The 11,664-nt window shown below is 66.0% G+C and overlaps 1 protein-coding gene across 1 annotated transcript in view; it reads left to right on the top strand.

Moving 5' to 3' along the window:
- The window catches only part of PRDM16 (PR/SET domain 16), a 199,568-nt gene that overhangs the window by 177,724 nt on the left and 10,180 nt on the right, over window positions 1-11,664 (top strand). Inside the window, exons 9-12 of the mRNA XM_025048541.1 lie at window positions 1,988-3,401; window positions 5,532-5,619; window positions 8,482-8,651; window positions 9,247-9,324. Coding sequence (XP_024904309.1) covers window positions 1,988-3,401; window positions 5,532-5,619; window positions 8,482-8,651; window positions 9,247-9,324 — 1,750 coding nt within the window. The remainder of the gene's footprint in view (window positions 1-1,987; window positions 3,402-5,531; window positions 5,620-8,481; window positions 8,652-9,246; window positions 9,325-11,664) is intronic.

Here is an 11,664-nt window from a genome sequence, read left to right as displayed (position 1 = left end):
CTCTTCCCCTCCGCCTTGCGAGCGCCCCGCCATGCCGGACGGCCGGGAAGGCAGAGCCGTTAATATAAATAGATACCGTGATTAGAGACCATGATAATCTCTGGGCCAGAGCTCCCAGCTGGAATAGCATGACATCAGGCAGGCCAGCGATCGTGGCCAGCAAGGAACGCACTGGAGGCATTGTTTTCACTGGGGCTGCATTTAGGACACAAATTGTGCTGCCTTGTCACGCACGCGGTGTGTGTGTGTGCGCGCGTGCATGTGCGCGTGCGTGTGTGCATGTGCATGTGCGTGTGTGTGTGTGTGCGTGTGTGTGTGCGTGCGTGTGTGTGTGCGTGTGTGTGTGTGTGTGCGTGTTCCTCCCACTGCTAGAAAAACAAGAGGAGAAAGAAAAGCTGGCGATTTGCTGACACTCAGCTCACAGGCCACTGGGAAAATGGCCGAGCCGGGCCCCCTGGGACCCTGGGTCCTGGAGGCCGCTCTGGCTGGCACTGCCCTCTGCTGCTCAGAGCAGAGACCAGCGTCCGCCCACCTGAGCCTGGCGCTGCTCCTTCAACCCGTTTGGGGAGGTTCCTGTTTTGGAAGCATGGACCCAGCCCCTCTGCACGGCCATGCCTGGGGCTCCCCTACCACCCCTACCTGCAGGCCACCCCCAAACGATGGTCGCGCCTTGCCAGGGCCCCAGAGGCCCTGACTCAGAACCCCTCAGTGGGCCGTTCCCCCTGAGGCCTCCCTTTCCCAGGGGCAGAAAGCAGAGCCAGGGACAGAAAAGGGGCAGGGGGAGCAGGGGAACATCTTGCACTTTAGAAAGCAGAGACCTGAGCTGGGGGGTCGGGGCGTCCTGTCACTGTGCCGGAGCAGCATCGCTGACGGACAGAGGCGCGGTGGGGGTTTGGGGCAAGGTGCCGCAATCACAGACGTGACCGCCTGCGGGACGGGGCCACCCTGAGCGGTTTCGAGGTCCCTGGCCCCACATGACAGACGCTCACGGGGAGGAAGGCACAAGCTGCGGCCGCGCCCCATCTCCCAGTGAGAGGGATCTGTCCGAGCCAGCCGGGGACACCAGGAGAGACACCGAGGGGCTTTGCCAATTCGTGCCAGTCACCGGGCGGCGAGATGCACACGTGCATATACATGTGTGCGCACTCATGCATGCAGGCACGCGCACATGGCCATGTGTGCACACACGTGCACATGCACGGCATGCACATGTGTGGCACACCTGTGTACACACATGCAAACTGTGCCCATCCCGTGGAGATGCATGTGCACACCTGCAAGCACATATGCACATGTATGTGCACACCTGCAAGCACATATGCACATGTCCTTACACATGCGCTCACACACGCACACCTGAACATGCACATGCAGGCACAACTGCGTACAGTGACACATGTGCGCACTCACATGCAGGCACACACAGCCATGTGTGTGCATGTGCGTGTGTGCATGTGCGTATGTGCACACATGCATAACATGCCTACCTACACATGCACATGCAGGCACACACAGCCATGTGTGTGCATGTGCATATATGCACACATGCGTAACACGCCTACCTACACATGAGAACATGTATACACGTCTGCAAGCACATCTAGACATGTACATGCATCTGTGCTCACATGAGCACACATACCTAAACACACACACACAGACACACCCCCACACATAGCGACATGCACGTGCACTCGTGTGCAGGCACATGTACACAGCCGTGCGTGCACACACATGCATATGCCACAGCATGCAGATGTGTGTAACACACCAAGCACACATACACACGTACATGCACATGTGCTCACACACACCTGAATGCACACATGCAGACACACCCCCACACATAGCAACATGCGTGTGCGCACGTGCGCGTGCCACACGAGCACAGGCTGTCCCGATGACCTGGCGCCCACGCCGTGCCCCCCGCCCAGGGTTTCCCGTAATTTCATACGGCGTTCGTGTTTGCTTTCCGCTGACGTTTCAGGCGAGGTCTGCCACAAGTCCTACACGCAGTTCTCCAACCTCTGCCGCCACAAGCGGATGCACGCCGACTGCCGCACGCAGATCAAGTGCAAGGACTGTGGGCAGATGTTCAGCACGACCTCCTCCCTCAACAAGCACCGGCGCTTCTGCGAGGGCAAGAACCATTACACGCCCAGCAGCATCTTCTCCCCGGGGCTGCCTCTGCCCCCCGGGCCCGCGATGGACAAGGCCAAGCCGCCCCCCAGCCTCAACCACGCCGGCCTGGGCTTCAACGAGTACTTCCCCTCCAGGCCGCACCCGGGGGGCCTGCCCTTCTGCGCGGCCCCGCCGGCCCTCCCCACGCTCACCCCCGGCTTCCCGGGCATCTTCCCTCCGTCCCTGTACCCCCGGCCACCTCTGCTACCTCCCACGCCGCTGCTCAAGAGCCCGCTGAACCACGCGCAGGACGCCAAGCTGCCCAGCCCCCTGGGGAACCCGGCCCTGCCCCTCGTCTCCGCCGTGGCCAGCAGCGGCCAGGGCGCCACGGCGGCTGCAGGGGCCGAGGACAAGTTCGACAGCCGCCTGGAGGAGGCGTACGCCGAGAAGCTCAAGGCGCGGGGCAGCGACCTGTCGGACGGCAGCGACTTCGAGGACATCAACACCACGACCGGGACCGACCTGGACACGACCACGGGCTCGGGCTCGGACCTGGACAGCGACGTGGACAGTGACCGCGACAAGGCCAAGGACAAGAGCAAGGCGGCCGAGGGCAAGCCCGAGTTCGGGGGGGGCCCGGCGGCCCCGGGGGCCCCCGGCGGCGTGGGCGAGGTGCCCGTCTTCTACGCCCACCACTCCTTCTTCCCTCCGCCCGACGAGCAGCTACTGACGGCCGCGGGCGCGGCAGGCGACTCCATCAAGGCCATCGCCTCCATCGCTGAGAGGTACTTCGGCCCCGGCTTCGCGGGCGTGCCGGAGAAGAAGCTGGGCGCGCTGCCCTACCATGCTGCCTTCCCCTTCCAGTTCCTGCCCAGCTTCCCCCACTCCCTGTACCCCTTCACGGACCGCAGCCTCGCCCACAGCCTGCTGGTCAAGGCTGAGCCCAGGTCGCCCCGGGACACGCTCAAGGTGGGCGGCCCCAGCGCCGAGTCCCCCTGCGACCTCACCACCAAACCCAAAGAGGCAAAGCCCACGCTGCCCGTGCCCAAGGCCGCGCCGGCCCCGGTGTCCGGCGAGGAGCAGCCGCTGGACCTGAGCATCGGCAGCCGCACCCGGGCCAGCCAGAACGGCGGGGGCCGGGAGCCCCGCAAGAACCACGTCTACGGTGAGCGCAAACTGGGGGCCGGCGAGGGGATGCCCCAGGCGTGCCCGGCACAGCTGCCGCAGCCCCCCCTGCACTACGCCAAGCCATCCGCCTTCTTCATGGACCCCATCTACAGGTATTAACATGTCCTGTCCCCACCTGCCCCCCAGGAGGGCTGCTGGGCGGCTCTGTGTGCGTGTGTGGGAGGTGATGCTCCTGGTCCCCCCAAGGCCTGCCCCTCTGCTTTGCTGGCTTCAGGGGGTGCCTGCGCTCAGGGGTCTGTGCCTCAGCACACGCTGGCTCGGCCCCTCCCCGGGGCGGGTCCCTGGCTGGGGCCAGGGCCAAGTCTTCTGATACACGCGGCTCCCCTTCGCCGATGGCCACTGGGGTGCCCGCCGCCCTGCCTTGAGCCCCTTCCGCTCTCTCCAGCTGTCTGCTCTGGACCAACTCTGTCCCCCGCAGAACTCAGACCCACACCCCTTCCTCTGCTCCCAAGGTCTCTGTTCCCCTGAGCTGCTCCTCAGAGCCTGAGCCGGGCTCTGGTGGCCCCGGGAATTCAGTGGGGAGCCTCCGAGAGGGAACCCCTGGTTCTCGGAGCGGAGAGGGAGAGGAGGGTTTGCAAAAACTAGTATCCGTTTACTTTGCTAGCCCTCCCGGCGAAGGGCCGTCTCTGTCGCCCGCAGTTCCCGGGCAGGCTTTGATCAGGTGGGTTGTTAGGTGGGAGGGGTCCGCCCCCCGCCGCACGTGTGCTGGGGTGCTGGGCAGGCTGAACCCTGAGGAGAGGGCTGTGAGCATGTGCGGGCTTGGGAGGGAGCCTGGGGGTGCAGGCGAGCAGGCCCTGGTGGCGCGGACCGTGCCTGGCGGGAGAGAGGCCCGGGAGCCTGCTGTTCCCCGAGGGGCCAGCCAGGGCCCGGCTGGGTGTGCAGGTGCAGTCACCCCTGCTGAAGGTGCGCGTGGGAGATATGGCGGCAGAGGCGCCAGCGACGGGCAGGTGGGCGAGCGTCCTGCTGTGCCTGCCAGCGCCCACGTGCGTCCCCACCCTCCCCCAGCCTGTGGGGCCACCGTGCGGCAGGAGAAGGGGTGGAGACAAACCGCGCCCCTCCCCCATGCGTGTCCCCTGCCCTGCACGTGGCACCACCTGCAGCGCTGGGCAGCACAGGTCCAGCCTCGGCCTCCGCCAAGCCCTGCAGAGCGAGACGCTATTCGCACACACCCGCCAAGCCACGCCCGGGGCCTCGTTCCCCGCCAGGGGGGCCTCCCCAGAGCCCGTCACTCGCCCCCCTCCCTCCTGGACCCAGCCCTGGGTCTCGTGGGCTCGCCCGCAACATGCGCCTGCCTCCCCGGAGTGGCTGTGTGGTCCCGCACCGGCCTCCTCTCCTGCTGGCCATCCCCGTCCTGCTCCGGCCAGCGCCCCGGCCGGCCCCCTGGGGGGCTGCGTCACATTTACAAGCGACGTGAGCGTGCCCTCGTGCGAGCCGCACAGGAGCGACCGGTCCGGGGTTGCTCAGGGGGCTGCGTCTGCGTGTGGCGAGGTGGCGGGTGTCCCCAGAGCCGAGAGTACGTCTCAGCCCCGCAGGGGAAACTGAGACGGGGAAACGGTGGGGAGGGATCGCGGGACACGGCCCCGGCCGCCTCCTCCACCTGCCCCGTGGTGAACGGAGCTGTCACCAGAATCTGGGGAACATTCCAGAATTGTTATCGCTAGCAGCCTTCACAAGTTTAGGGGTAGAGGCCACCTGGCTGGGCAGGGAGGCCCCGGTCACTTCCCTGGGACGGAACCCACTGGTCACTCGCGTTTACCGAGGGCAGAGCACCCATGCCCAGGGCCGGGAGGGCAGGGAAGTGGGCGGTGGGGGCGGCGTGCGCTGTGCACCACGTCCTGCTGTGGTCAGCCGGGGGCCCCGGCAGGGCTGAGCCCTCACGGGGCTGACAGGCCACGTGGCAGAGGCTGGCGCTTCGGAAGAGAGTCCAGGCTCCGGCACTGGGCGTCTACGCGCACACGGGTGCCCGCGGCTGGGTGCCGGGGGACAGGAGGGAGACACGGCCGGGCCCGGCGCCGGTGACAGGGGCTCACGAGGGGCCGCGTGAGCGCTGGGCAGGCCGCAGCCAGGAGGCTCACGCAGGCTAGTGGGGTGGCACACGCGGGTCACGGCGTCCCCGCTTGGTGATGTGACGGCCCGGAAGTGAGGCCCCCACCTGGCGACCGACGGGGTGGGAGCCGGCGGGCCGCCCGGCGGGGTACGTAACCCTCTGTGTTGCTGTCCAGCAGGGTGGAGAAGCGGAAGGTGCCGGGCCCCGTGGGCGTCCTGAAGGAGAGGTACCTGCGGCCGTCCCCACTGCTCTACCACCCCCAGGTGAGACGGGCCGGGCCGGGCCGGGCTGGGTGCGCCGAGCAGGCACCACTTCCCCGCCTGCCACGTGCCCAGAGCTCTCGCCCCACGGACCCCCAGTCACCGTGAGGCCAGGGGGACGAGCGAACAGGGAGGCTGGTTCTCAGCAGCACCCTGTGTCTCTCGGAGGCCACCAAGGACCCCGGCCCGCAGGGGGACCCCCGAACCTCGGCTCGGGATGTAGCAAGGGGATGAGCTTCAGTGGGGCAGCGGGCAGAGTGAAGGAGGAGTGAACCCCAGAATTCCGAGTGTGGGGGAGGTCGGTACGGCCGGGAGGCGTGGGCGCGGGCGGCTTCTCTGGGCTGTGCGGGCCTGGAGGGAGCTTCGGTGCCAAGGCCAGGACAGGATCGGCCTGTGTGCAGGGGGCCGAGCGGGAAACGAGGGGCAGGAGCAAAGAAGAGGGACCGGCGTCCGGGCCGGAGGGTCCCAGGCGGGGGGGGCGGCCAGAGCCCTCCCCCCGGGCTAGAGTGTGGCAAAGCCGTCTGCCTGACTAGCGCTGGGGTGTGGGAAAGAAACCCCAAGGTGGGCAGTGGCCTCCGACCCCGCCAAGCCTGCAGGCACTGCTGTCTGCCCGTCCGGCCACATTCTCCCAAGGGGATGGGCACAGCCGTGGCAGCAGCTGGGCTGAGCAGCAGAGCCCGGCAGAGGCTCTGGGATTCTCTGCTCGTTGGCCCCCCAAAGCCACAGGCCTCCTCCCCACACCCGGAGGGTCCAGGGACCCAAACCGCGGGATGGGCCCGAACCCCGCCTCCAGGCAGGCAGACAGGGCATTGTTCTCTCTCTCGGGCTGGGACAAACACCCCAGCCTGTGAAGCCCTCACCCTGCCTGGCTCACAGCTAAACTTAGTGCCCCCCATTGTTTCACTGGGGCCGTGGAGTTTGCTTAATAACTTCCCCCGATTTTCCTCGGGATGGGCTGGAAAGAGCCGACAAGCCAGCCAGGCACATCCTGTGTTTGTGTTTGTGACAGAGCCGGCCCGGATCGGGCAGAGCAGGCTGGGCAGGCCGGACCTGGGGAGGCCTCTGGGAGACCCACCCAGGCCTGAGGAAGGGAGGCCCGGCAGGGGGGCCGGCCACCCATTGTCTCTCCTGTCCCCTCCCCCTGGGCCCCGCCACCCCCACTGCCTGCCCTGTGGGCCCAGAGCCTGGTGGGGAGAGGGGGTGATGGGAGATGACCAATAAGTCACCTGATTAGATGGCCTGAGGTCAGGCCGTCACTGGGGCCGGATAACTGATGGCTCCTACAACGTGTGGGCTCGCTGCCATGGAAGACGTCAGCCTATGCTGGTCACATGCCATGCGGGACACTGCCAGGGCCGTGGTTAGGTGGCAGGCAGCCCTCACCCCCTCTGGCGGTTTTGGGGAGTCTGGGGTGGTGGAGAGTTCCAGACCCCTCCAAGGCTGTGGCTAAAACCAAGACCACAGACAGGTAGGCAGCAGTCTGTGCTCCGGGTCCATCCAGGCCGTGGAGGGGACAGTTTCCACCTGTCCCTCAGTGGGACGGGGAGGGCAGCCCAGGGCAGGAAGCATCCTGCGTCTGATGGGCGACCAGGCCGGCCCCATGGGGTCACAGCCCTGGGGCACAGCGAGGCCTGGGCCCTGATGGGCGGACACCATTTTCTATCCATCAGGCCCTTTCTGGGCGTCTCTGTTGTAACCAGGCAGTTGTTCCCAGCTTATGCCCCGAAGGACCCTGGCCGTAAGGAAAGCTCCCTGTTCGCCCTGCCCTGCCCGGCCTCCCACAAGGCCGGGCTCACCGGGCCACCCACCTCCATCCAGGGCAGGAGCACGGGGAAGTGCTGCCGAGGCCTTTGCAGCTTCGTCGGCCTCCTCCTCTCTCATGTCCCCAAGCCTCAGGGGACAGGCACAGTCAGATTCTGAGCACAACTCTGCCCAACAGGCAGAGATGACCAGTGCCACAGCCCCTTCTCCCTGAGCAAGCCTTGGCACCTCCACGGAGCCGGGAGGCAGCTCCTGTGTCCTCCTGGAGTCTGGTACCGTGTGGCCCTGGAGCACCCCCCGGAGCACCCCCGGGGCACTCCCGGAGCACCCCCTGGCACGTGGTTGGTGGGGTCCAGTCTCAGGCTGCGGATTTCTTTCTGGGCCTTCCCCTGCAGTCATGGCCTGCGGCCACTAGGTGGTGGTGGTGGCGCCTCAGGCCCGTGATCCCTGTTTAACCTGGGATTCAGGTAGCTGTCTTAATTTGTCAAAACTCAAAAGACAATTTAGAGTCTACGGCCATGCCACCCTGAACATGCCCGATCTTGGCCGATCTTGGAAGCTAAGCAGGGTCGAGCCTGGTTAGTACTTGGATGGGAGACCACCTAGCAATGCGGGGTGCCACGGGCATTAAAAAAAAAAAATTTAGGTATTATTCCGTCTTTAACCCAAACTAGTCATCCATGGGTGCTGGACACGGGTCAAACCATCAGGATGCTGATGGCTCGTTTCAAAATAAGGGTTTGTATAATCCCATTATAGGCAGCCTGCATCACTGTGTCCCACCAGGCCAGGCAGACAGGCTGGCTGGCTGCTGAGGGCTGGTTCCAGCTGCCACGGCCTGGACCCTGGACTGTCATGGGGGTTCCGTGGAAGGACGAGGGCAGGACTGGCCACAGGAAGTGGAGGAGTTCAGCTCCACGGCCAAGAAAATGAGACGGCTGTTTCCAATGACAGCCTGAGGGCCCACCGGCCTTGTCCTGGGCTGGCGCACTGACATGCTCTGTCACCGAGGACCCTCAGAGGCCCATGGCGTGGGCCCACGCTCTACAGGGGAGGTAGCAGCTCCGGGGAGTCCCCCAGCCTTTCCTGCTCTCGTGCCCACAGGTGTCAGCCATTGAGACCATGACGGAGAAGCTGGAGAGCTTTGCGGCCTTGAAGGCGGACGCTGGCGGCTCCCTGCAGCCCCTCCCCCACCACCCCTTCAACTTCCGGTCCCCGCCCCCAACGCTCTCGGACCCCATCCTCAGGAAGGGCAAGGAGCGGTACACATGCAGGTGAGACGCAGCGAGTCCCTGGGCTGCAGGGTGGCCCTGGCCAGGTGGCCTGTGAACCAGCACTTCCAGGAAAGACCTCAGTCACAGCCTCCTGCCCCGTAGCAATGGCCCGTTACCTGCAAATACGCATGTGCGGGGCGGACCCCCTCCCCTACCACGCTGTGTTCCTAGAAGCTCGAGAAAACACCAGCCGGCGGCAACCGAGCCGTGCCGGTCAATGTTTAACCCCAGCTCCCGGAGGGGACCGAAAGCCCAGCATCGGGGAGGGGGGCCATCCCAGCGGCCCCCTGTCCAAGCTGGTCCGAGCCAGCTCAGCACCCTGGGCCACAGGGCAGACATGCTGCTCAGGGAGGGGGCGCAGCCCGAGGCAGCCAGAGCCAGCCGGTCCATGTGCCCGGGGGTACACGCGGGGTCTCTGTTAAGCTCAACTGGGCCCTGGGGCTGCGACAGGTTGAAATCCGTGATGTGCAGCTGGGCCACCTGCCCCAGGTGTGGGAGCTGGGGACTCTGTCCCGGTCAGGGGTGGGGGGCAGGCTGGGCCAGTAAAGCACAGGAGTCTGACTCCGCCTGCCGTTCCCCCCGCCCGCCACCCCAGGTACTGTGGGAAGATCTTCCCTCGATCTGCAAACCTCACGAGACACCTGAGGACGCACACCGGGGAGCAGCCGTACAGGTGCGAGCCCGCCCGGCGTGGGCAGCGGGTGGGACGGTGAGGGCAGCGGGTGGGCACCAGGTGCGGCTCCCCGCCCCTCCCCAGGGCTCTCCCTCCTGGCCCCACGGCCGCCCTGCACCCTGAGATGTTGCAGAGATGAGGCAGGAGTTGCCTGACGGGCTCCTGCAGGCTCCCGCCCGCCCACAGGGGCCTGTGCCCGGGGCAGCTCTCTCTCCTGCCGCTGGGGTGTCAGCTGGGGCAGGGGCTCCGAGCAGGATCAGCTAGAAGCCAGGGGCCCAGGGGTGGTCTGTTGCACCAGCCCCGGCCCCAGCTGATGTCGTCCCGTGCAGTGGACCACGGCGGGTGCCTAAGGCGGGGAAGGGAGCTCTGCAGATGCGGGTCCCAGCCAGGCTGGGGTGTCCTGAGGGGTTTGCTGGGGTCCCCTTGACCGCCCTGGACAGAAGCCGTGTGTCTGCTCCCCACCTCGCCCCTCAGTGCTTGGGCAGAGGCGGCCACACAGCAGACTGGGGGCGGGGGAAGGTGTGATGGGTGTGGGAGCATATCCGCATTTCTGATGCCCCCGAAGTGCCTGGGGTCCGAGCTCACGGCCACACTAGCTTACCGCCCTGGCCCCAGGAGAAGCGGGTCCTGCTCCCTCCATCCCTGGGGCCTTGGTCAGGCACAAGAAGGGCCGAGGGTGACACCTGGCTTCTGGGGACCCCCTCCCCGGGGAAGGACCCCCGGGAGGCGGCATTTTAGTGAGAGCCCAGCTGATGCTGCGCCTGCCGGTTCAGATGCCGAGACGTCCCCCGGGGGTGTCTGGGGAGCAGCTGCCACGGGGATGAGGAGTTTAGTGAAGTTTAAAGCTGGCCACATGCGGCGCCTACATGTGGCCGCACTGAGCTTGGAGTCGCCCACTGGCCCTGGAGACTCATCCTTGGGGAGGGAGCCCGCAAGGGTGCCCGTGGGTGACGTGGCTCCATGCCGCACTGGAGGCGTAACAGATGTCCCCGGCCACCACAGGGCCATGTCCTGTCCCAGCTGGTTGTCCGGTCAGCGCCCCAGTACCCCCTGACACACGGGCCACCCCCCCACACACACCCCTCCAAAAACTGCGTCACGACCTAACAAAGTCTGGCAACAGAAAGCCTGAGCGGCTCTGCCCCCCGCCCGCGTGCTTCCTCTGCAACCAGGGCCGACTTTCGGACAGGGCTGGGCGTGAGGCCGAGCTTACAGCAGAACCGATCAGCATCAATTTCTTTCGCTCTCGCCGGTCTGCGAGGTTCAGCTGGCAAGCCGGCAACTGCTTTGAACGTCTGTGTTGCAAATCCTGACTTTGTCTGGCTCGAGGCAGCCCTGTGATGGGGAGTCTGAGCGTAGGACTTTCCTGTGACGTCATGGGGGTCCTCGGCTGCTTTGATCACTGGCAGGACTTAAGCTGGAAGAGAGGCGAGTTCGCACTTCCACCCGGGCACAGGCCCCGCCCGAGGGCCCCGGCCTGGGAGGCTGATTGCAGCCACCCGCCCACCGCCCGCCGCGTGAGCTCGGCCGGGCCAGCGGCCACATGTGCCACGGTGCACGCACCAGAGGCCCGCTGACGCCCCCCTCGCGGGCCAGGCTTTTCACAGGCCGCCCGGAGTGGCAGGTAATCGAACCAGACGGCACTGGGACAGGCTCTCTTTAGGGTACTCACCCCAGGTCGGCTAACATCACCCAGAAAGTGTTTCAAAGCCCGGATGTGGGTGAAAATGACCTTTTAGTGTGGCTGATGCATTTCCTGGAGAGAAGGTCAGACCCCCTGCCTGGCCTGACCCGTGTCCTCGGCGATGGCCGCTCTGGCAGAGATCTCTGAGTGAAGCTGGAGGACGGGGCGGGGCTGTGACTCCCCCTAAAGCTCTGGAGGGGGCGGGGCGGGTGGAGACCGGGCTGGAGAAGGGTAAAAATTGGATGAGAAATGTGGGGGGCAGCTCTCTCCGTCCAGCCTGGCCACGGGGCTTGGGGGGCCCTCCAGGGTGTCACCCAGCAGGGCCCGGAGTCACGGCCCGGATGCAAGCTTCGCAGGCTGGCCTGCGGGCGGCTCGGGGCACCGGGATTCCCGCCTGAGAACACTCGCCCTCTGTTCCCAGTCGGTCCCCTCCCTACCTCCCATCCTGCATCTGCATTAGCTACAGCCCGAGCCAGGCTCCCTGACCGGCTCTCTCAGGGCCTACAGGCAGCCCTGCCCTGGCCCCTTGGGGGCTGGGTTTCCGTCCTTCCCTCCCCCACCTTTACAATTCCCCAGAGCGTTTCTCCCGGAGATGGCTGCTGGGGCCCCGCTGGGCCCCAGGGAGCTTCTGTTCCTGTGTTTTGTGGTGCCTACCA

The sequence above is a fragment of the Pteropus alecto genome, unplaced genomic scaffold (genome assembly GCF_000325575.1).
Source record: "Pteropus alecto unplaced genomic scaffold, ASM32557v1 scaffold125, whole genome shotgun sequence".
Lineage (NCBI taxonomy): Eukaryota > Metazoa > Chordata > Mammalia > Chiroptera > Pteropodidae > Pteropus > Pteropus alecto.
This window is presented reverse-complemented; position numbering and strand designations above follow the sequence as displayed.